General features: G+C 37.0%; 1 protein-coding gene across 2 annotated transcripts; it reads right to left on the reverse strand.

The window, feature by feature from the left end:
* Nucleotides 1–2,854: 2,854 nt before the first annotated feature.
* Nucleotides 2,855–26,434, reverse strand: DCAF13 (DDB1 and CUL4 associated factor 13). Of its 2 annotated transcripts, XM_045896120.3 has the most exons (11): nt 26,248–26,434; nt 22,948–23,147; nt 22,264–22,371; nt 18,231–18,320; nt 16,244–16,399; nt 15,128–15,205; nt 13,162–13,244; nt 9,051–9,215; nt 5,767–5,902; nt 4,384–4,547; nt 2,855–3,503 (listed from the first exon to the last, which is right to left on the reverse strand). In XM_045896120.3, the coding sequence occupies exons 1-11, from the start codon at nt 26,315–26,317 to the stop codon at nt 3,416–3,418; spliced, it is 1,338 nt and encodes a 445-aa protein (XP_045752076.1). In that variant the 5' UTR covers nt 26,318–26,434; the 3' UTR covers nt 2,855–3,415. The 2 variants fall into 2 exon arrangements, with proteins under 2 accessions (XP_045752076.1, XP_054368493.1); XM_054512518.2 differs by lacking the exons at nt 22,264–22,371; nt 22,948–23,147.
* Between the last annotated feature and the right edge of the window lie 7 nt (nt 26,435–26,441).

Here is a 26,441-nt window from a genome sequence, read left to right on the forward strand (position 1 = left end):
CAGTGTCATTCCTCCCATTTGCACCAACAGCCTTGGGGGGTAAACCAGCTGAAGGGAGTGGATAATGCCCAAGCTTAGTTTACTGAGGGGGTTGGCTTGGCTCAATATGTGGGCACAAGGCACAAATGGACCATGGCTGCCTTAAAAACACACCAAGGGATGGCCTTGAAAGACAGCAGTGAGGGAAAATCTTCCCAGTGGGTGGATCTATGAGCAATGTACCTGGTTATCATTTTATGTAAAGGCGGCCTTAGAGGAGATTCCTGGGCAGCGGTCAATGGCTGGTCAGGGTATAGAAGTCAAAGGGCTAGAAGATCTGACAAGGAAGTCTGGAGTAGAGGCATATGGATGGATATGAGGGAGTCAAGAGTAAATATTTTGTATAACATGTTAATGTCCACCAAAAAAATCCACCATGGAAGAGGCACTGAAGCACCAAGTAGACAGAATAACTCCACTAGTTGACATTAGCCAATCTGGAAGAGGCACAAGGGGCACATGGATGGAATGGCTTGTGGCAGAGATAGAGGCAATGAATGAGCTCAACAAATGAACTCCCACTTACCAAAGCTGATCTAGCTATTGTGTCTCTGACTGTCCAAACTGTTAGTAACAGAGACCAATGCTGTGTTGATATAGCACTATTTATTCCCCGAGGAGAACAAAAGACCATTTGGTGTCAACATGACTATACTGATCCCTTTGATCCTAGAAGGGCCAGCGATTCATTTTCACAGAGATATCTACGCCAGTATCCCCAGGTATCAGTCCCAAAGTCTCAGCCAGCACCACTATCTGGGCATTACCAGAATGCCTAATTCACAGGCATGAATCCCACTCAACACAGTATTCATCCAGGGAGCCTACTTCAAAGCAAAGGAGGTAAGAGACTGGGCCCAACCAAAGGACCCCACTGGTCATAGCACATACACAGTGCAGAAATACACAGTCTCACAGATTACTGGAATGGCCTGCCAATGACATAATGTAAGCACCAGCCCAGATACAATACAGTAAAAGGATGGGGTACCATCCTTCTGAATGCATTAAATCCATCAAATCACAAACCTTTGTGTCCAAGGACCAAGAAAGAAAAGGAATGGCTCCACCATTCCTAGTGACCCACTGCTTCCCATTCCTAAAACTCTGGGCTCTGCAGGGTTGGAAGAATTATTGCCAAAGGGGTACATACTCTTGCTAGGGAACACTGCAAAAGTCCTACTCCTAAGTTATAACTTTTAAGTTATGACTACCACCAAGGTACTTTGAACTTATGTCCAGGGACCAGCAGGCTGGACGAGTGGTCAGCCTCCTGGCAGGAGTACTGACTTTGACCAGAGGCAGTTTGGGAGAGCTGGGAGAAATACGTGCAGAACACAGGCAATCTCTTTGGTGTCTGCTGATATTCCCTTGCTCCACTGCAACTGTTAATGGGTATGTGTAGCAACCCCTATCTGAGAAGGTTATGATTACCAAAGGTTCAGACCCCCCAGGAATGAAGGTTTGGGTCATGCTGTTAGGTAAGCCACCAAAACTTGCTAATAAGGTGATAGCTGTGGATGAGGAAAATTTTAAAAAGATGACAGAAGACAGAGAAGATGAGTACTAGTTGCAGCCCTTCAGAGACAGGAGTTCCTGACCATCCAACCAAACTCCCTCTTCTAAAAGAGGTGCATGGAAATCATGGAGGAGTTGCTCCCCAAACCTGTAAGAAGTGGATCTGTGTGGCACAAGGGGGTGCAGCTATAGAATGCTCTGCTCAGAATTCCTTCAAGAACCGGCTGCAGGAAGTACAGCTGACGGAGTCCTAGCTGAGGACCCCACGGCTGCTCCCTGCCACTGACTGAGCACAGTGAGGGTACTAGTGCTGGCCCATTCTTGAATGTGGGACTCCTTTGACAAGCAACTTTGGTTCCAGGACACCCCATCAGCCTGGCCCAACCTTTCTTAGAACCACACTGCAGCCTGAGGCTCCTTCTACTCAGTCCTTTCTTCCTGCTCTCCTGTCACAGGTGTCAAGCCTACAGTCCAGACAGAAGGCTCTCCCTGTGCACTCCTGCTCCCGCCTCTTAATCCTTTACAGACAGTTCCGGCCAATCAATCTCTTGCCCATCTAATCTCATTTAGGTATCTGCTTCTTGTAGGACTTAAACTACACCAAAGCTCATATTTTTGGATCAGTTTTTGCATATTTCTTTGAAACCACACCCGAACTAATAGCAGTATAGATGCAAACACAACTTCGTTCATCTTGCAAATCAAGTAAGTAGGGCCTACAATAGATCATATGAATTAGAAAGGTAGACAGATGATCTCTTCTCAGCCTTAAGAAAAATATGGTGAAATATCCAAGATATCCAAGAAAGCATAAATAATACAATGACCACACAGCTTAAGAAACTGAACATTAGTGAGAGTTGGAGTCTCCTGTGTATCCCACCCTATCTTCCTCTCTCTCTCCAGATTTGGATCTTTATCATCCCTGTGCATTTCTTTATATTTTTAATACAAATATATGCATTCTTAACATATGTATTTGTGTGTTTTAAAAAATCTCTTCTTTCAGTTTTTTGTCTTTTTAAGTAGGCTCCACAACCAGCATGGAGCTCAGTGCAGGGCTTGACCCCATGACTTTGAGATCAAGACCTGAGCTACAATCAAGAGTCGGATGCTTAACCAACTGAGCCACCCAGGTGCCCCTAAAAATCTATTCTTTACTTAAAATTTCCTAAAATTTGGGTTATATATACTCATAGTAAAGTTTACTCAACTACAATTAAAAAAAAAAAACAACATATGTCACACAGAAGTATTTATGATTTACTGAGATTGAGAAATTAGAAATGGATCAAAGTTACAATGTTGAGAAAAGGAGGTTTTATTATCTTAACTTGACCATAAATTATAATTTTTATAAAAGTTATATAAATGCAAGCTGATCATCTTTAAAGTCTCAAAGAGCCAAATACAAACAAAGCACAGAGAATTAATTGAATTAAAAAAGTTCTTACATAATTCTTCCATGTTATATGTAATCATAGGAAGAATCATTGCAATAATTACCCAAAGTAATATTAAAGGTAACAGAAGAGATGTTTGGTCTTAAATGTAAATTCAAATGTATAGTATATCTATAATAACAGATCAAAGCGAAAGTGTATCTGCAATTTCTAACAGTAATAAACATGTTAGTTTGCAAATACTGTATTCTTCAATGAAATAAGAAAGCAGATCAAGGATAAAATGTTGGATAGTCTTATCAACCAGGCCACCTTTCCGGACAGTTTTTCAGGGTAGTGTTCTACACATGTAACTCAACTGTTTGTTATTATTCTAAAGCCAGTACTTTATTTGCAGTCTGCACATCAAAATGTAACAAATAATTATTCATCAGGATTGGCAGGAATACCAAGTATTATTTCACAACTGCCACTATGTGTTTCTTCTTCTCTGACACAATTGATACAGATCCAGGCTTGCTATGTTTGAGACGATTCACCTCCCTAGAAATAAAATAAACATAATTAAACGTAAGCAAGTTTATGAGAAATCACCCTAACCAAAGAAAGCTTTCTTAGAAAAACCACAGTCTTTTCTTTCACTAGAAAACTCCTTATTGGGGCGCCTGGGTGGCTCAGTTGGTTAAGCGACTGCCTTCGGCTCAGGTCATGATCCTGGAGTCCCGGGATCGAGTCCCGCATCGGGCTCCCTGCTCAGCAGGGAGTCTGCTTCTCCCTCTGACCCTCCCCCCTCTCATGTGCTCTCTCTCTCTCAAATAAATAAATAAAATCTTAAAAAAAAAAAAAAGAAAACTCCTTATTAAAAAAGAAGTTTTCACAAGGAGATTGGGTAAAAAGTAGCTAGAGATCAACTTTGTTTAACTTATTTGCTTCTTCTCTTATCACATAACAATGTCCTATTACGAAGAAAAGAACATTCTACTGGGAAAATGGTAGTGAGAGCTCTGTCTTAGATCCAAAATTCTATGATGAATAAAAATTTTTCTAACATGTTTCAAGAAATGGATGCTATGAGTTCTTTGCATTCTTTAACTTGGAAAATATACAATACCTCTTAATTCCATTGGAAATCATTTTTTAAAACATTATTTACAATAATTTTTTTTAGTATGAGCAGAAATGTTTTCTTATTTTGATTGAATTCATTTTTACTGGTTGCCCTTTAAACATAATCTCAAAAAATAGGTAATGGAAATTCCCAGATAATCATTGCTTCCCCTTCAGGGAGTATCCAAAAACATCTCTACTGTGTAACAGCACATAAACTATTCCCTCAAAAGGCAGGTTTTTGTTTATTTCCAGTGAGCTGAGAGGAGAAGTTAGAAAAGGGTACTCAGAGAGAATCAAATGCCCCAAATCATACTTCCGTCGGCGAGCTTCCTTCATGATGCGCTGTTCCTGGATCTGGCTGTAGATAGATTTTGGTAGATGGCGGTGACGAGCAATGCGTTTTATATGAGGATGATGTTGAAATTTCTCCTTCAACTTCTGGTTATAATCTTTGGCTGCTTTTTCTCGTGATGTAAGCTAGAAAAATGCATTTTGGTATTTCAATGAATGGTTTGTTCTTTTTCTTCATATAACAAAGCTAGGAAGCACCGTTTGTCCCAAAAACTAAACTTCTAGGACATGCAACCAAAATTGCTAACGTAATTCTACCCTTTACAAGGTTATGTGAGTCATATCTCTGCAAACACTGAATTTCCTTTTAGGCTGTATGCCCCCATGTAGATAGGTGCCACCAAGTTAAAATATCAGTGCTGAGGGAGTAGGGCTATGTGGACCACTGAATTGGACCTTCTCTGGGCATAACTAACAGAGAAAAAGCTCCTAAAATAATCCCTCAATATTTTTCCATAAAAATAACTACTCAAACTGAAAACAAAAAGTGTTCAATTCTGTAATGACAAGGTCTTGTTTAACAAATGTTAAAGAAGATATGATTTTAAGGAACTTGTAATGATGAACTGAAACCTAGGCATAGTGTAATACTTACCGATCATTAAGCCTAAAATAAAATTGTCTTTAATTACTATTTATCATATCTTGATTTTCTTACTGGGGCTAAGTAGAAAATAACTCACATTTAACCTTTCCTTTTTAAACTCAGTATTTGTTGCTGATATAAACACTCATATTTGATACGTCTCATGTTTCTGCTATGTTTTTGATGTTTTTCTAAATGTCTCATATTTCTGCTATGAAACATGAGACATTTAGGATAACACCAAAAGAAAAACCAACCATAACCCCAACCCAGACGTAGCCAGCCAATGATAATATGTGTTATATCTTCACTGAATCTTTTTTATACCCCTAAGCTTTCTGTAATTTTTTTTTAAGTTAATGTTCCACAGTTTTTGAAATTAAAAGACCTCCCAGGCACTTGCAGCCTTTGATGTGCCGGATTACTATTCCTTTAACAGAAGAAACAGGTATTCTCAGTTCTAACCTTCTAGTCTCTACACCTTCTCTCCTTATCTCAAGAAAAACACAAAGAATCAAGAAGGCTCAAATATTATCAAACATTTTAATTAACAAAGGCCCCTGAAGGTGCCTGTGACATGAAAAAAGCAAATCTCAATACAGATTTGTCTATTTTGTTGCTAACTTATTTCTTTTTATCACAACTATGCCAGTTTAATCAAAATACTTAAAGAACTTCAAATAAATTCCTTACAATATAATAATACCCACTAAATTAGAAACTAGTTTTATGATAATGAAAGAAAACGAGTTCTCTTACCACACCCAATTTTTCAGAAGCATTAGCTTTCCATAGACGAATGTTCATTTCATCAGATCCACACATAATATATTTGCTGTCAGAAGTCCATTTTACACAGATAACATGTTGCATTCTCTTTGTGTGATAGACTTCCCTAAAGAAGAGGAATTAAGTTAAAATTAGGATTTTGATACAGATTTTCTTTAACCATTGCCCATGAAGTATCAGGATAGCACTTCTGAGTCTGAAGAGAGTATAAAAGGGAAATTCAAATTAATTTTAACATATTTTTATTGAACCAAATTAACAAGGTTCTATGCTAAACCCTGGGGACTTAAAAAAATTCCTGACCTCAGAGAAATTACAATTCAATAAGAAAAATAAACAAACTAAGCAAAACCAGATGCCCAGGATAAAGTTCACAAAATTACTGAAGGCATATAACACAAATAAAATATGTTTAAGCTAGAGTAGTTTTTTAACAATAAGAAATAGGTTGTCTCCTCCCTCCAAATCAATACAGGTCAATAATCACTTTTTTTTTTTCATTTTACTGGAGAATAAAATAAATGTAATAGCATTCAAAGAGCACATCCTGATATGTTGATCCTAATGTCTGATTTTTGTTTCAGTCAAATTGTTTTAAAAAGCTTGCTTAATTAAAGTGAGAGTTGATGATTTACATGTGTGAACAGAAAGGGAAGGCTATAGAAGTATCTGATGAGTTAAGAATCATTTTATAAATGGAAATGTAAAATATCGTACCTATTTGGAAAGGCTGTGAAACATGTTAAGTGAATTCACAGAAGATACTATATTGGGAAAGTGTTAAGAAGAGCATTAAAAAACAAGTAAAAGACGGGGTCAGGAAAAATAGAGACTTGAAGAAATGAACTTTCCACATCTGGGTTAGATGATTCAAAATGTAGACTCGAGAGAAAGGAAACGAGCCTGGCCACTCTGCACAGTAAAAGAAAACCCACACATGATGACCAGATCAAAAAGAATTTGGATTTATAAAAAATATCTGAGATACACTCACGACACTAGTCTTTTACACTGTTTCTAACGGATATGTTTCGAGCTCTTGAGTGAACACGTAGAGAAACACTAAGAAATGTATTTCTAAAAGGTGAAGGATGGTTAGAAAGAACATCAACTATTAAAATAAAAACATGATAGACTGCATTTTTCCCCCTCTCTATTCTCTGCTTTTACAAGATTCATTTCTCATAATCTCTACCTATTTAAGCGGCCCTTCTTTTCTTTAGCAATATAATGTATGTATGTATGTATGTATTTATTTAAAAAGATTTTATTTATTTGTCAGAGAGAGAGAAAGAGAGAGAACACAAGCAGGGGGAATAGCAGGCAGGGGGAGAAGCAGGCTCCTCACAAAGCAAGGAGCCTGATGCAAGCAAGACTTGATCAGAGGACCCTGGGATCATGACCTAGGCCAAAGGCAAACCCTTAACCAACTTAGCCACCCAGGCATCCCATAATGAATTTAAATGACAGGAAATTCAGGGTGCCTGGATGGCTCTGTTGGTTAAGTGTCTGCCTTTGGCTCAGGTCATAATCTCAGGGTCCTGTGGCGGATTCCCTGCTCAGTGGGTAGCCTACTTTTCCCTCTCCCTCTGCAGTTCCCCCTGCTTGTGCTTGCTTGCATGCTCTCTCTCTCAAATACATAAAATCTTAAAAAAAAAAAAGCCAAATGATAGGAAATTCATCAGGCTTTAACCATTAAAAATAATCTGTTGATATATGAAACCAGTCAAATCCAATGGTTAGTTCCTTAACCAAAATAGAGCCTCCTTAATGGTAAACTATGCAGAGTTCTTAACTTCTAGATATGTTTATACGTGTTAAAGATTTACAAAAGTGGGGCGCCTGGGTGGCTCAGTCGGTTGAGCGGCTGCCTTCGGCTCAGGTCATGATCCCAGGGTCCTGGGATTGAGCCCCGTGTCGGGCTCCCTGCTCATCTGGGAGCCTGCTTCTCCCTCTCCCACCCTCCCTGCTTGTGTTCCCTCTCTCGCTGTGTCTCTCTCTGTCAAATAAATAAAATCTTTAAAAAAAAAAAAAAAAAAGATTTACAACAGCTCACTAAAAGTTATACTATTAGGAGATACCTTTTAAAAACTTAAATTCTTTACTACACAATCAAATTATTCCATGTGAATGCAAGTAATTTACTAGTTTGCTTAGTAAATATTGAATGAAATAGCAATTAAAGTCTAATTTCATTTTTTAAGCTCTCAAATCAGTAACTTTATTATTTTTTTATTATGTTCGGTTAGCCACCATATAGTACACATCATTAGCTTTTGATGTAGTGTTCAACGATTCATTAGTTGTGTATAACACCCAGTACTCGTCACAGTATGTGCCTTCCTTAATACCCATCACCTGCTACCCCATCCCCCCATACCCCTCCCTTCTGAAACCCTTGGTTTGTTTCCCGGAGTCCATAGTCTCTCATGGTTTGTCTCCCTCCCTGATTTCCCCCTTCAGTTTTCCCTCCCTTCCCCTATGGTCTTCTGTGCTACTTCTTATGTTCCACATATGAATGAAACCATATGGTAATTGTCTTTCTCTACTTGACTTATTTCACTTAGCATAATTCCCTCCAGTTCCATCCATGTCGATGCAAGTGGTGTGTATTCATCCTTTCTGATGGCTGAGTAATATTCCATTGCATATATGGACCACATCTTCTTTATCCATTCATCTGTTGAAGGGCATCTCGGCTCCTTCCACAGTTTGGCTATTGCAGACATTGCTGCTATGAACACTGGGGGTGCATGTGCCCCTTCTTTCCACTACATCTGTATGTTTGGGGTAAATATCTAGTAGTGCAATTGCTGGGTCATAGGGTAGCTCTATTTTTAACTTTTTGAGGAAACTCCATACTGTTTTCTAATTTCAAATACTGACTTATTGTAGTTTTTAATAATCTATTAAAAATTTACTTTAAAAATACATTTTACCATTTTAAAGTCTTTCAAAGAAAAACAGTTTAAAAATAAAGATTATTCAAAGCACTGGCTGTGCTTTTGATGTTTGTAATGAACTAGAGCAGACCACAGAACAAACCAGAACTACCTGTTAAGCAGATGAAGGCAAAGATCAGAGGAAATACCACTCGTATCTAAACCCAATCACAAGTGCCATATATCACCGCTGTGATATACAAAGTTAGTCCCACCATATACCCATAACCAAACAACCTTTCAAAAAAGGTAAATGATGATCAAGACAAGAAAACATCAAAAAGAAAAAATAGTTTACTGGTAGTCACATACCTGCTTCTACTTTTGTCCACAGGAAAGATACGAATAGATTTATCAAAACTAGCGGACACAAACTCTTTCCCAGTGGGAGAATAATCCACATCAAGCACCGCAGACACGTGATCCATATGTACCATTACAGGAGTGTCCAGTGCACGCATATCAAAAGTATACAAGCTGTAAATGAAATTCTGATTATTCCATACAAATTTCTATAAAGAAACATATGCAGTACTAAGAGACACTAGGGAAATTAAGACCATTAGCTAAATAATGCACACCTAAATATACAGCTTTTTTACATAGCAGCAAGGGATAGGGAAAAATATTACCAGCTTTTACTATTCCTTAAGATTACACTTATACACTTTCATCCTCATTGTGGAAAATGTGAGTGAAACTTTCAAAAAAGTACAGAGTACAAAGCTTACCTTCAATTCCACCACCCAGAGAAACAACAGTTAGTGCAGTGTAATTACTTCTAATCTTTTCACTATGCTAATATTTAAATATATACTTTTAACAAAATTTGTAACATTGTATAAAGTTCTGTATTCTGATATTTCATGTAGCATATTATAAACACTTATGGCTGCATACTTAAATGAGTTAAAATAACTTATAAATTATTTAAAAATGTAAATATATTTATTTATAATTTATTAATAAAAAATTTCCAACTTTCAATTTTAAATAATTCTTAAATTCCAGTATTTGAATTTTTGAAATTCAATCTTTAACTGAATGGGACAAATTCAATTAAATCTGGACAAATTCCTGCAAGTAAATTACTAAGTCCAAAAGCATGAGAACTTTTAAGGTTTTTGAGTTGACAAGTCATTTCCAACTAAGTTCCACTCCTGTCGGTGATATATAAAAGTGACTATGGCTTTTCAAAGGGTGTATTAAAATTAGAAAGCTATACTTTGTGCACAGCTGGTAAAAAAAAAATGAGTTCATTATTTTCAAGATTTAAAAATTCTTTTTTTTTAATAAGATTTTATTTATTTATTTGACAGAGAGATATAGAGAGAGCACAAGTAGGCAGAGAGGTAGGCAGAGGGAGAGGGAGACGCACGCTCTCCGCTGAGCAGGGAGCCCAATGCGGGACTCGATCCCAGGACCCTGGGATCATGACCTGAGCCTAAGGCAGCCACCTAACTGACTAAGCCACCCAGGTGCCCCAAGATTTAAAAATTCTTAATCAACAGCTAAAATAATAATGCTTCAAATGAACCAATGTGCATAACCGACAACAGTAACACAGCATTACTGTAATCAAGTTCCTAACATTACAACACTTCAAAATGCTAAGATTACTGAGCAAAAGTTTGAGGAGAAACCAGGTATCTACATAATTTCAAGGTATCTCTCCAAAGATTAGTGTTAATTACGAAAGGAAAAAAAAAATTGTTAACTTTATAGTGCAGAAACTTGGCAGATACCATCTTAACTAAGTGATCAAGATTAACACCACCAGTAGTAAGTGACATCATGTACCCCTGAAGTGATGAGCCAAGAAGGGCACATCTGTATTGTGGTATTCTTGCAAAAATTGTATAATCTCAATCTAATAATGAGAAAACATCAGTTTAGGCCAAATTAAGGGCAGTCTACAAGGTAAACTAACAAGCAAATCCTTTTCAAAAGTACTAAGGTCATCAAAAACAAGGGAAGATTGAGCAACAGTCACAGACTGAGCAGACTAAGGAGACATGACAATTAAATGCAACATGGAATCCTGTGTTGGATTCTAGAATGGACAAAGAACATTAATGGAAAGACTGGTGATGGAGTAAAGTCTGTAGTTTAGTTAATCAATGTCAAATGTATTGTACCAATGTTAATCTCTTGTTTTTGCTAATTGAACTATGGTTACATAAGATGTTAATCTTGGGGGAAGCTGGCTGACAGATACTATTTTTGCATCTTTTCAATAGCCTAAAAAAATGTTTAAAAAATTGACCTAACACTTAAAGAATACTTTTTAACATCATTACTATGAAAAATCACTCATGGTATTGGTAAAATATCCCAAATGATACAAAATTCTCAAGAGACAAGTCACTGCTGGTGGTGGTGTTTAAATCTCCCAACATACCACAGGATGGTCAGCCAATGTCATACTGATCTTTGAGGTTAAACTTCTGAGTTGACAACTGCTTTATATTCACTGTCTAGAGCAGTGGTTCTCAACCAGGTTTTCTTTGTTTTAGCACACTGATTTGTTAGTAAATTCTGTTAATCTCTACACAAGAAAAAGGTTAAGAACTTATTCAAAATCTAAGTAAATCAACCCATTTGAATAGAAAATGTTTACATAAACAAAGTTTCAAGTTACAGGAGTCTTTAGGGATTATCTATTTCAACCCTATTATCTTACTGATGATGAAACTATGGCATGGAGTTAGTTTACATGACTAAGTCCAAATTTTTACAGCGGTTACTTGGGTGGGTTTTAAATTCAGAATGATTAGATTATTTGGTGGGCAATAAAAGAAAATACAAAAAAACATAGACTACCAAGGCAAGATCACTTTCAAGTAAGAGCAATTATGGTAGTCTAACAGCCTTCTTACAAGGGATGTGCTTGTTTCAGGTGTCATATGAAATTCTTCCCAAGGCAAGAACTGAGAAATCCCAGAAATACTCTGTAAAAAGGTATCTTGCCAAAAGAGCTAATTAGAACAAACTTTAGAAACCTTAATAAGGGGGCGCCTGGGTGGCTCAGTTGGTTAAGCTACTGCCTTCGGCTCAGGTCATGATCCTGGAGTCCCGGGATCGAGTCCCGCATCAGGCTCCCTGCTCGGCAGGGAGTCTGCTTTGCCCTCCGACCCTATCCCCTCTCATGTGTTCTCTCTCATTCTCTCTCTCTCAAATAAATAGATAAAATCTTTAAAAAAAAAAAAAAAAGAAACCTTAATAAGGTTGGTCAGCAAAACACTATTTTATTACCTTTAACTGGAATAAGGCCATTTAATTTCTAACCGTTCATAAAGACTTAAAGGCCTTCAACTAATTTGGTTTGATATTACCACCTAATGAGAATCCAACTGAGCATAAGTAAAGAAAGTCATATCAGATGTTTTTAGTTGGTACCACTAAAACATCATGTAATAAATCCTATATCTGAGCTAATTTATGTTTTCATAAATAATGACAGTGGAAAGAACAAAGAATTTAAATGCTGAAGATCTAAAGTTCAATCCAGTGACAAACTTTCACCTTCTCAAAAAAACATGTATTAAGAATCTACCATATGCATTGTACTACAACAAATGCTTTGGATTAAAGAAAAGGTAAGACACTCTTTCCTCCCTAGGGGATTAAACTCCCAGCTTTAACACCCTCATGTCTAAAAAGGGGATAACATACATGTCCTCCTATCTACCTTACAGGGATACTGAGAAGATAAAATAAGACAGCCAATGTGAAATGCCTCAACAAGTTTTAAGGCAATATATAAGGGATCATAAAATTCCATCTAGGTCAAAAATGTAAGGCTGCTAAGTAAGTCACTTTGCACGGAGTCTATAAACATTAAGGTAAAAATTGAAACTTTATTTTTCCTTTTGTCTTACTGAAGTTAATAGTGATGCTGATAACATGACTATATGAATATCAGCTATGTGAAGAACTACACATTTGGTAGGCAAATATTTTTAGTTTCTATTAAAACATGTATGGTTCAGTCATTATTTATATGGTACAGAGATCAGCCAACTTTTTCTGTGAAGGGCCACATAATAAATAGCTTTTAGCTTTGTGGGCCATGTGGTCTCTGTTGCAACCACTCAACTCAGGCATGATAGCACAAAAGCAGCCATATTCAACATATAAATGTGTATCATTATATTCCAATAACTATGTACAAAAACAGGCAGCAGATAGGATTTGGTCCATGGGTTGTAGATTACTGTCTCTGGTCTATATCACTTTGAAAACTGAGAATATTTTTCTAAGAAGCTCTTCTCCAATTTGGGAAATACATTTACTTTAGCAAAACAAGTGACAATTTTCTAATATTTGAAGGACTATTACCTACGAAAACATATTAGTAAGATTTATACAACTGAGCCACTTCACATAGAAACAAGTAAGTTTTAAAAAGAAGAAAACTTACTTGTAATCTTCATTTGCTGCAGTAAAAATGAAAGCTTCCATAGGGTTCCAACAAATTGTATTTGTTCTCATATCTAAGATGACCTGAGAAAGGAAGAATACACTAACCCATTACCATGAAATCAATTCCCTCTCAAATGGATAAGTCTCCCACTTCATTTCCTTTCCTTTTTTCTTAATTGATTTAAGCAAATATTTAGTAAACACCTGTTATGTGCAAAGTACTCAGTTCGGTGCAACAGGAAAAGAAATCAATCAATCATTGTTTCCAGAGTACACAGGCTACTTTTGAAAAGTACAAAAATGCTTAATAAATGGTCCTTCAACCACGAATAACTTATAGTTTAGTGAGAAAAATGAGATATATGTAAGAAAAGTTAAAATACAAACAAACAGTAAATGATTAAGTATCAAATTGGGGGCAAAATTAACAGTGATTTAACAGTGATTTTAGGGTTAAAGAAGAGAAGAAAGGTTTCAAAAAAGACAAGCATGATTTGAGCTGACCTGAGAAGGACCAGCATATTAGTGTTCTCAGCAAGAACACTCCTGGCATTTTGAGTAGAATAATCTTTTGTTTTGTGTAACTGTCCACTGTAGATGTTTAGCCTCTCAGGCACATGTCCACTAAAGGCTAGTCTCTAAAATGTCTCTCCCACATTTCTAAAAATATACCCCTTGTTGAGAACTAATTAAGTGTAGGAGAGAAAAGACAGAAGACATAATGACAGCCTACTATATAGAATAAAGAAATGAGAGAAAATAGTATCTCTACCTCCATCAAGGCGACTCGCATATGACAAACCCTATTTAAATTTTGTCTTACTGACTGAAACAAATGTATCAATGGAATGCAAACTGGGACCGGATCTGGAAGGCCTTGAAAGCCAGGCTATAGTTCTTTTCTTCAACTAAAAGTAATGGAGCACCATTCAAAACAGAAAATATAAGGGCAGAGGGGGCAGAAACTACTATTTATTAAGCTAGATTTCATCTTAGCATTCGGCTAAGTGGTTAAAATATCATGTTTTATTCTCACCAATGTGCTGGAAAGTAATTATTAATATCATTTTACAGGAGAAACACAGATTAAGTTGCCTGCTTAAGGTCTAACACCAAAGTTCATGCAAGATTTGCCCACTATACCATGTGAATGAGTAAAATGATTAAAATGGTACTTTGGAAAGATCATCATTTTTATGTAGTTCAAACCTCAATGAATATACTCTACTTCTAATATTTTCGAATTTACTACATGTAGTAAAAATGGTTTAGAAACAACAAAAATGTTAAAAGCATTTCTTTCACATGTGGACTATCACAATGGACTTGTGGCACATGAGTGGTGTCCAGGCTCTTCTGCACTCTGAGTTGGAGCACTTGAAATCAACTTTATACCCTTTCACTTACAGGGGCACTCCTCTCTTTCCTGACAATACATCTGTCCCTCTTGAGAGTCAGCTTAAGGTTGTTTCAGTTTTGGTATCTGAGTCCTGGAATGACTGCCTTAATTAAAACTGCTGGGAGATGTGTCACCTTGAACAAGATAGTGCCTATCTAAACAAAACGGCAACAACAGTATCCATTAGCATGTAATTAAACAAAGCTGGTTATGGGAATCCATTACAAAACATTCTACAACAGAATACTTTATGTGTCTTTTGAAAACCATGGGGTGTGAAGTAATGGGATGCAATACTTAAGAACTCTGAGCTCAGTAAGTACCAATTTTGGTGCCTAAAATTTACTGGCATTATGGAAGACAGGCAGTTGACTAGGATATAGAACTTAGTGAAGATTTAAGGGTCTTGAAAAAGCAACAATGAGATGAGAGAATGCCATTATAATCACTGTGGCTTCTAAGAACAAGCCTGTGAAAATATTTAATTCTGAAAAAAAATTTGCTCCCTATTTTTTTGTCACTCACTTCATAGAGGAATGCATTAACAATTGTACTTGAAACTCACCTTTTTCAGGGGAGTAGATTGCCTCATATCATATAGTACTATATTCCTGTCAGAAGCACAACTTCCCAAGAGGAATGTCTAAAAAATAACAATCATCAGTTAAAAGCCACCTTGGCAGCAAACCCTGTCCATTCAAAAACAAATGATTCACATGCCCTTATTGTTTATGTTTAAGATACAAAGTTATAATAATATCAAAGTCCATTTTTAAGATAGAACAATGAATCACTCATAACCTCAGCAACCTAAGTCAAGTATTTTCTTTTTTTTTTTTAAAGTCATGTTTTTTTTTTTAAAGATTTTATTTATTTATTTAACAGAGAGAGACATAGCAAGAGCAGGAACACAAGCAGGGGGAGTGGGAGAGGGAGAAGCAGGCTTCCCGCCGAGCAGGAAGCCCGATGTGGGGCTCGGTCCCAGGACCCTGGGATCATGACCTGAGCCGAAGGCAGACGCTTAATGACTGAGCCACCCAGGCGCCCGGGAAAGGTCTTAAGTAAGGGCTAGCTTAGCCTTTAGGGCAGCCTCCTTTCCTAAATTCAGACCTCAATAAACAATAAGTAGAGTTTAATCTCCAATTCTTCCCTCAGACCTCGAAGGACTTAGGAATCACCATATCAGACATCTGAGCAAAGAAAAATATACTTATCATCATGCAGTATAGTAGTAATCGTGCATATTATTATAGATCTTTAGTGCCCTTGTCACTTACAAATAATTAAAGAAAACAATGCTCAATGCCCCTCTGACCTCGATGAGAGTTAAGAAATGAACATCTCCCCAAACATACAATGATGCAATCTGTGGAACATGAGCACTGAAGGCATGAGTAAAACCGTTCACAGTACAGTATTTGCTTGACTTCTACTCCTAAGAGCACATGCACACACCTTCCTTTAATGCTACGTAACACTGGTACATGGGGCTAAACTGTGCGCAAACATGTCAAGATTGACCAAAGGTGTCAGAACTCAGATATCTCTGGAAAACTAACCAAATGTCAGAAGCCCACTAAAATTTAAACAAATTCTTATATCATACACTCAAAAGCTTCCTAAACAGAGCTGAAATTATTAAAGAAACAACAAGCAGAAGTATTTCAAAAAGCAGCATTACCTCAATTGGGTTAAATTTAACACTACTTATACTGTCGAATCCCCAGGTCATTGAACATACAGGACTTGTTCTTTGTTCATCCCAAATGTCCACTTGCTGTCCACATGTGGCAAAAACAGCTTCTTTCCAGTGATGATCAATTCCCGTATACACCGTCTTTAAGAGCAAAGATGTTGTTTTAGATGGGTCTTTCTATCATTAATATTTCAAATCTGCATATTTTAAATATATTTACCCACACTCTCATTTTTTTAAGAAAATTCCTGTTTACAAAGAAACTCCTTTGAAGCCTTTACTTAAAGACTCAGTAGAGCATACAACTCTTGATCTCGGGGTCGTGAGTTCAAGCCCCACACTAGGGGTGGAACCTACTTAAAAAATGAAAAAAAAAATAAAGGAGAGACGAACCATGAGAGACTATGGACTCTGAAAAACAAACTGAGGGTTCTAGAGGGGAGGGGGGTGGGGGGATGGGTTAGCCTGGTGATGGGTATTGAGGAGGGCACGTTCTGCATGGAGCACTGAGTGTTACACGCAAACAATGAATCATGGAACACTACATCAAAAACTAATGATGTAACGTATGGGGATTAACATAACATAATAAAATAAAATATATACTCATAATAAATAAATAAAGGATAAAACAGTATGATAAGAAGTAATGATTCCTATCACACATTCTAGGAATAAAGAAAACTGTTAACATGGATGTATTTAAGTTTGAATACATATCTGAAGTAATCCCTAAATCATCACTGGGTATTCAAGGATCTTGCAAACAATTAATGAAATGCAGAAGTAAGGTCTAAAACACTCAGTTCCACATTTAACATATGAAGTACTGATTCCAGGACAAAAACACCAAAACCAACAACTGGATTAAAATTTTGGGGGAGAAATAAACCTGGCAAAGATGGATGCTAATACTGTTAAAATCTCATAAATTTGGTATTATCCATTTAAAAGATGTAATTGATCTATTCAGGGCCAGATTAAAATCTGTCTTTATACTATGTGGTAAAAAATGTTTGCAAAGCAAATTAAAGGGAACTATTTAGCCAACACTTTAGGCTTTTAAAAACTCTTAGCAGCATCTGCAGGCTTCCAATTATATTTTCTATTCACGAAAGCAAGTCTGACAAACTTTTCCACGGTAAGAATTAATCCCCATTACCACAGATATAGGGGTAAGACGAAATATTTCAAAAATATTTGGAGCTCCTAGAGAGAAGACATTTTCAAGAATGAAGCCAATTTTGTTTTAGGAATTACTACTTTTTTTTACCACCTACAAATTATTTCCATCTTATACTCATGCCCCACCTACATGTGCCTTTAAAAACATTTACAATTTCTTGAAATCTGAAAAGCAGAACTTAAATATATACCAACATAATACTAAAATGATGAACTGATTTTAAAAATGCATTTATTTAAAGATTAAATCTAACTTTAGAAGTTTGCTTAATATCAAAATGTAAGCATTATGAAACATGGGTAAAGGCCATATGATCTGAATTACACTTAAGCTATAATTAACCATATCATCTGATTTGCAGAATAATGTTCTAAGAAATGTAAATGCGATTTATACAAATAGCATCATATTATAATACCTCTTTGTTGCCTAAAGGGTTCTTTCAAGTAAGAAATTCTGAGCTTTGTGTAAGATCTATGATAATATAAATCAGAGAGAAGCTGAAGCATTATTTTTCTTATAGATTTCCTCCCATGGACTTACCATAGGAAATGTTTCATTGAATCCCCCAGCTAAACACAGAAACTGAACCCAGTAAAATGAACACCAAAGACCCGTTCAAATTCTTTAGCTGCAAAACACCTTAACTGCATTAAATATTGCTTAAAATAGGTCAATTATTGCAGCCCAAAGTCTCATTTACATCTTTTTTTTTTAATTAAATTCTGACATAATTTTAAGAGAAGAATTTTAATAGACAAAGTACAGGTCAATTTATTTCCGTACCTTTCCTAATATTGTATGCAATGGTTCCTCCTCTTCTCCATAGCTCGGTCCATCCATTTTCCACTGCTTCACAGTTTTGTCATCACCAACCTCGAAACATTAATGATTCAGATGATAATGAACTACTGTTATTAACTGTAAACTTGATAACATATATATCAAATTATAAACATCTCTAATTTAAAAAATACACATCCCATATCCTTCCAGTACTGTATTTGTTGATGCATTTATGTCCCACCATGTTATAGTATGGTACAGTATAGATTTGTGACAAATACACAGGGTAGATAAAATTAAAAATAAGATAGTGTAAGTCAAGCAAAAGGAGAGTAGAAACAAAGGTCATAAATATTGCAAGAAATTGCATACTGTGATAAGGATGGCATTTCAAATTAGGGGAAAAAGTGGATTATAATAAAATGGTATTATGATATCAAGTTAGTCATTTAAAAAGTTTGAAGCAATCTGATACCTGACATAAATATAAAATTCCACATAATTTTAAATGTAAAAAATTAAATACAAAACATAAAAATAGTAGACAGAAGTCATTTTCATTGCCATGGGTAAAGCCCTTCTTTGCATGATATAAGACTCTAAAACTATTAAGTCAGTGTTTTCAAACTGTGAAATGCAGACCTCTGAAGGACCCTGAGAATTTTCCAGGGGTCCATGAGGTCAAAACTATTTTCATAATGTTGTAAAGACATCATTTGCCTTTTCACTGAACTGACAGTTGCAGCAGATGGTAAAAAAGCCATGGTGGGTAGGACTGTTGGCACCTGAGCCCAAATCAAGGCAAGGTAACAAACAATGGTAGTTTAGACTTGGGCATGTGGCAGATACATTCAAGATATTAGGTGAAATAAGCTGTAAAACAGAATGCACAATATAACTTAGTTTAGGGTTAAAAACATAAAATAATCATATACAGGGTACGAACAATTGTATATATACACCAAACCACTAGTTTTAACTGAAAGTAGAAATACAGGGTATGTTAACTTTCTAGCTTACATTTACATTACACACAATCTACATCTACTTTCTAAATAAAAATATTAACAAAGATATATATTTATCTAGGAGAGGAGTGTAAATTTAGTTCTTTCCTTACAGCAAATTCAAAAAGGGAAACCCTTTCTGCAAAACAATTCATAGTGCCCATGATATTAGAACAGGTAAGTGATTAGGAAAGAAGTTTTAGTACTAAGGTCAGACAGGAATTTCTTTTTTTGAGGATGCTAACAGAATCCTTAACAACATCCTTATAATAGACAAGGAAGTATTTAATAGAGCTATATCTTTTTTTTTTTAAGATTTTATTTATTTCTTTGAGAGAGACAGAGAGAGAGATAGAGCATGAGAGGGGAGAGGGTCAGAGGGAGAAGCAGACTCCCTGTCGAGCAGGGAGCCCGATGTGGGACTCGATCCCAGGACTCCGGGATCATGACCTGAGCCAAAGGCAGTCACTTAACCACTGAGCCACCCGGGCGCCCAATAGGGCTATATCTTAATAACAATCTGAATCTGAGCTTTTGGCATCATACCAAAAACTCAATATTGGAAACCCATTACTGGGAGCTAGTAAGATGTAATTTAGGTACTGAGGTCTTCGCTAATCTGGCTTGACCCACTGGAATTTTAGCATTTATGAAAGACAGGATAAATTGTCATTGAGAATGTCTACCCTAAAGACTGCTTCTTTCAATCAAGCTTCTGATAGTATCTGCAAGCCCAAGACTGAATTCCCTTGTAATCGACTAAGCTACTCTATACAGTCTGTTGAGTATAAGCCTTAGCAGATCCATCAATCCTAAGAAAGGATTAACGTTTTGTAGAAATGAGGAGCCAAGCATTATATGCCTGGCCAGAATATCTTATCTCAAGGCTGAGTAAGAAGAAAGACCTGTTGGTGCCACAAATTGAGATATAGTAGATGTTATTTTGCAACATTGTATATTGAACATTTTTTGAAACATTAAGTGCTAAAATTTGGCCAACAAGTAGTTTTCACATGTCTTACCTGAAGAAAGGAAGTGAATAGTGAATATGAAATACTTTTCAGCCTTTATTCATTTTAAGCGTTAAAAAAAAAAAAACTAGCCAGGAAATCCTCTGGCTGGGATATTAAACTAATCAATATATCCAAAAGAATAACCAACTGGAAGTGCAGTTATAGTCAGTCTACTCCAACTTCCCACCCAATTCCTTCTATAACATACTGTATACAGGGTCATGAAGGTTGTTTAAACCCCTTTAGTGAAAAATGCCTGAATTCCCTGCCAACTAGCCTATTTCGGTTTTTGACAGCAAGTAAGTCTGTCCCTACATGGAAACCAAATCTTTTAACATTAACAACTATTCCTAATGCTACTATACAGAAAAGTCCATTTCTTCTTTCACACGACAATCTTTCAAATATTTAAAGGTTTCCCAGAAGTCATCTCTTCCCTTTGCTATGCCTTTTCAATCTACCTTGGCACCCAGCATGCTACTCAAGATTTACATGGTTGATTAGTGTGTAGGTATACACAAACTGCTATATATATGAAAGGATAGACACCAAACTGCCAACAGTGGTAAACTGAAAGATGAGAATCACAGGACCTTTAACTTTCTATTTTTTACAGGTCTATATTCCTAAAATATTTCTTTCAGTCTTCATCCTCATCATCCTTTCTAGAAGTTCACACAACCAATGATCCTTTCCTCCTGGGACATAAAGCTCGTTTACAGGGTCTTCTAGCTCTGGCTACTCCCAGAGTTTTCCTACTTCCTAGGAGCAGGTATTCCCCAAGGCTATTTCTTTGACATTTCTGGTTTTCTACATTTTCCCTGTCACTTTCCCCCAATGATGCCATACCATGGCTTCAATCATTATTCCTGTACTGATGAATACCAAGTTTAGTTCTGACTTCCTTCCTCAACTCCAGACCTACATCTGTAAGGGTCTGATAGACCTCTTCACTCATAGCCCACTTTAGTCCAGTTCATCATACCATATCCTTCCCATTCCCTCTCTCCTCTAAAGTTTCTGACACTCTTGACTTCCCCATTTCTGGAAGGAAAAGGAATCTTCCTATATACCCCTCAGTTGCCACGCCTGTCACACCTCCAAAATGTTTCTAAACCTAACAACTACTTTCCACGGTTTTCCCTCCCTAGCACAGGTTCATTATTGCTTACCCAAATTACTAAAACAGCCTCCAAACTGATCACTTACTGCTGTCAAATTAATTACCCCAAAGCACAGCTTAGATTCTTTCATTCCTGTTACAAAACTTTCAATGAACTTGAGCAGGTATTTGCACACCAATGTTTACAGCAGCATTATTCATAAAAGCAGAAAGGTGGAGACAAATGTCCACTGATGGATGAATGGATAAACAATACATATGTATGTACAATTAGAGTATTATTCAACCTTAGAAAGGAAGAAATTCTGACAGCTGCTACAACATGGCAGATGCACAGAAAAAGAAAGTGAAACAGTGGTTACAAAGGGTTGGGGGCAGAGGGGAATAAGGAGTTACTGTTTAATGGACATGAGTTTCAGTTTGGGAAGATGAAAAAGTGGTGACAGTCACACAATAATGTGAATGTGCTTAATGCCACTGAAATGTACACTTAAAAATTATTAAAATGGTAAACTGTACATTCTGTATACATTACTACACACACAAATACTTCAAAAATTTACTACTATCTGACAAAGTACAAATTACTCATCTCCAACACTGAAAATCTTCCAGAGTAAACAACCTTTCTAGCCTTGCCTTGCATTAATCCCACTTCTCAGTGTTCTACAGAATATTAATTCGATAACATGTTAAGTATTTATTTAAAAAAATCAAGAAGTATGAAGAAGGCTGGAGTATATAAAGAAAACCAGGACTTTTCAAGGCTTTAAGAAGTGATTTTGGGTTGTGAAACTCCAAAACTTGGAACAAATAAATGAATTCAGAAAACATTAGCTCAGTCTTACACATGTTGAAAAGAGTTAATGACTTAATTGCATTATACTTACAGTAAAAAAAGAAGTCCCACAAAAGCGAGTACATATTCCTCGTACAAAACCTTCATGTGCTTGTATTGTACGGTTACATTTTCGTTTAGTCAAGTTCCAAATTCTAACCTATGGTAAAGCATACCAGGAAATTTTAGTGAACTATAAACATAAAATGTTCAGGCGCAGGAGTACTACATTCCAAGAAAAATAAATTCACACTGAAAGGGCTATGACTCACTCTACCAGATTGCTAAAAACAAAATCCTCTAGTTTAAAATACTGCGCTGCATATGGATAGTGTATCAACAAGCAAAAAATTCAATCTGTTAAGTACTCTGTTGATACTAGTTTAAAGTGTTTCAAAGCTTTTTCTTGCCAGAGTGGAAATAAGTGTTGAATCATTAATAACATCCTCTGTGGGGAAAAAAGAAAAAAACCTCACCAATACCTTTACTACTGTAAACATGCTTGAGCCTTCAGCTCAATTAAGCCTTCAGCTGCTATGTTTCTAATTTCTGAGGCTTAGATGAGAAACTACTGTAGTTTGTAATTCAAACAGAATTCATTCTTGAGAATTAATAGAAAACAGGACATAGAAAAATGAAATCAAATCAATTAAAATCCAAAGTAACGCAAAACTAAAGAACATTTGCAACACAACTATTTTTAGTTTAAAATAGCAATGTTTAGAATGACACTTGCCTCTCCATCACATGCCCCAGACAGGACAGTAGCCAGGCTCTTTGGATGCTTTGCCAAGCAATTGACTCCATCTCGGTGACCATCCAGAGAAGCAAGGAATGGTTTTGCAAATACCCGTTCCAGTTTGGTAGCATTTAAAGCTCTTATGTATTCTCGTGGGACCTCAAAAGGATGTAAGGTAGGATCATAATTTCTTGGAACTGAAATAAAAATGTCTCCTCTTAATAAAATAAAATAGTTAGATTTTAATATTTCCTGTGGTCTTCCTCAGCTAATTATTCAATTTGTTACCCAATAAGCCTTTGTTAGGAACACTGTTCTATGCCTAGCACTGTGAAAAATACAAAAGCAGAGGACGTTTTACTCAGAAACCTTTCCAAAACTACCGGAAAATCATGGAATGCATACATCTTGCAAAATAATTAGACCCTACATATAACCTCAGCTTTTCCTTTTACATGTCTGACTATTCTTTAACTGGATTGTAAAGCCTTCATGGGCAGGGCTTTCACCACATTCTTCACTTTACTACTTATGCCTAGCACAGTGCTTGGTACAAAACAAATATATGACAAATGTTTACTCAACCGAACTCTCCTTTTGAGGCACGGAACACTTAATCTCCAGTGCTAGTCACTATACTGATAGGCATACACTGTTGTGACTATGATTATAGTTACTTTTTATTGAGCATTTCACACATTTGTTTACTTATTTAAAAAAGTTTACCATGTCCCAGGCACTGTTCCAAATACTGTATATTAATCATTTAATCTCCACAGCACCCTATGGGGTAAGTTCTATTACTATTTCCCATTTTATAGCTGGGAAATTGAGGCACGGAGAGGTAACTTGCCTATGAAGTGATAAAGCCAGCCAAACATGTTGTCTCAGTTAACAGTTGTGCTATTTCCCATTTTATAGCTGGGAAATTGAGGCACGGAGAGGTAACTTGCCTATGAAGTGATAAAGCTGCCAAACATGTTGTCTCAGTTAACAGTTGTGCTCAGGAAATATTTCTAAGCACACGTCTAAAAAACCGTTAATGTTTAAAAAGTAAATGCATTTTCTTACCCCACATCTTCACCTTGCTGTCTTTTAATCCTCTAACTCCCTATTAATGGTACTATATCCAACATTCAATCAAAATTTACAAGGGGGTGCCTTGGTGGCTCAGTTGGTTAAGCGACTGCCTTCGGCTCAGGTCATGATCCTGGAGTCCCTGGATCGAGTCCCGCATCGGGCTCCCTGCTCGGCAGGGGGTCTGCTTCTCCCTCTGCCCTCTTCCCTCTCGTGCTCTCTGTCTCTCATTCTCTCTCTCTCTCTCAAATAAATAAATAAATCTTTAAAAAAAAAAAAATTTACAAGGAAATAACACCTAAACACCTAAACAAGAATGAAAGAATAAAAAAAGGTAACAAATGGAGCGCCTGGGTGGCTTATTTGGTTAAGCAGCTGACTACTGATTTCGGCTCAGGTCATAATCTTGGGGTCCTGGGATTGAGGCGCGCGTTGGGCTCTGCACTCAGAGGGGAGTTGGCTTGAGATTCTTTCTCTCTCTCAAATAAATAAATAAATAAATATCTTTTAAAAAAAGGGGGGGTAACAAATGTCTTCCTTGATTTATGTTTTACAGAGCTCCTAAACTTCTATTTTTCCATTTTGCTATTAAAACTTCCATCAAAGGTGCTGGGTGGCTCACTCAGCTAAACGTCTGCCTTCAGCTCAGGTCATGATCTCAGGGTCCTGGTAATGAGCCCTGGGACAGGCTCCCTGCTCAGCGGGGAGTCTGCTTCTCCTTCTCCCTCTGCCCCTCCCCCTGCTCATGCTTGCTTTCTCTCAAATAAATAAATAAATAAAATTTAAAAAAAAAACCACTTCCATCAGAAACTATAAAGAAATAGGAAGATATAGAAAATAAGACACTCAATAACATCAGATGACGAATAATCTCCTAACATGGAGTCTACGACCAGCCACTCACTCACTCATTCCTTCCTTCAGACATTTATAAAGCAACCACTATGTGCCAGGTGTTGTCTAGACACAGTGGATATAGAAACAAATAAGATTCTTCCCTTCTACACAAGCTCAGTCTGATGGAAAGGACTAATAACCAAAATAATCATGAGACAGTGTGATACACACTCTGACGTTAGTACAAAAATGTGATCAAAGCACAGAAGAAGGGTGCTTTAAATGGCTGGGGGGGGCAACTACAGGGAATAAATATGCAAAGATTATTGTTCAGAGGAAGGAGCTAAATTGAGTAAGGGTGTGTGCCACAGGACATCTGAAAGAGAAATGTCTGAAATGCACTCAGATTTCTAAGGGTAAATGTAAGCTACTTGCAAAGAAAGTAGTAACTAGGGAAATTAGAGAGGAAGATGGGACCAGAGGTTCAAGAAGCAGAGATGATGTCAGGTCCAAACGACATAACCTAATTTGCATTTTAGAAATATTACTATCTTGTTACCTAACCTGTAAACATCTTGTGAACAGAGGTCACATATTTACCTCTCTGCATTACTCATATATATGTGGATAATCTCTACTATTCAATCAAAATACTGAAATATCATCCGAGCCTCATCTTCTATGGCTTATCCCCCTCACTCAAACTCCGAAGACATGGCCCTTCTCTTATGCTTTATCTTTATTCCTGCCTTAAGGCCTTTGTTATTCTCTTTTCAGACATGGGTAGTCCCTCGTCATTTAGATACTATGATCTATAAACGATAAGCAGTCAGGATGCTAATGGGGGAACAGACCAGTAAATAAGAATAATAAATAAGACCAATAAATAAGACTTATTAATTTCATTGTAGCCATTTTCCCCATCAGACTTCTGCACAAGAGTTTAGAAAATCGATGGCTTTACGTTTCACCTTTTCTCTTTCCACATTTAGAAGGACGTAACTTTAAGAAGTAAAGTCGCCGAAAGTTCGAGAGGTTTAAAGAAGCCTGTTAAATTCTTGAATTCACGAGTTTGGCTTTCACGTTCCACTTCTCAACAACTGGAATCTGAGAAAAATCAGAGAGCAGCAGCTGGAAAGGGGAAGGCGGAAGCATTCCAGGTATGACCAACTTTCCCCCTTACCACTAGAAAAAGTTCTTCAAAAACGGCCTTGAAGAGAAGTTCCCTGCTACCCAGTCCCGCAACGTCCTTATCTGCACAAAGTCAGCCTCGGCAAAAGGGAACAGGGAAAGAACCAGACTGGAGCGCCAGTGTGCCCCCAGCTTTGCTCCGGGGACGCTGAGGCCACACTCACGGGCGGACTCCCTAATAACTTGTCTCACCTCTTTGTAAGTCCAGCTTGGTTTCGCGGACATAGTTGTCCGGGTTTCGGCTCAGCATCTTCACCTTCATTTTGGCGGCTAGTTAGCCCAGACCACCCAAGCCTTTCCTCCGCATTCGGGTTACCCCCGCCTCCTCAGGCACATGCTACTTCCGCTTCAATACTACTTCCTGTCATGTGACTTCCACGGTGTGG

The sequence above is a fragment of the Mirounga angustirostris genome, unplaced genomic scaffold (genome assembly GCF_029215605.1).
Source record: "Mirounga angustirostris isolate CCGP_5_RB_7025 unplaced genomic scaffold, mMirAng1.0.hap1 SCAF_4, whole genome shotgun sequence".
NCBI classification, from domain to species: domain Eukaryota; kingdom Metazoa; phylum Chordata; class Mammalia; order Carnivora; family Phocidae; genus Mirounga; species Mirounga angustirostris.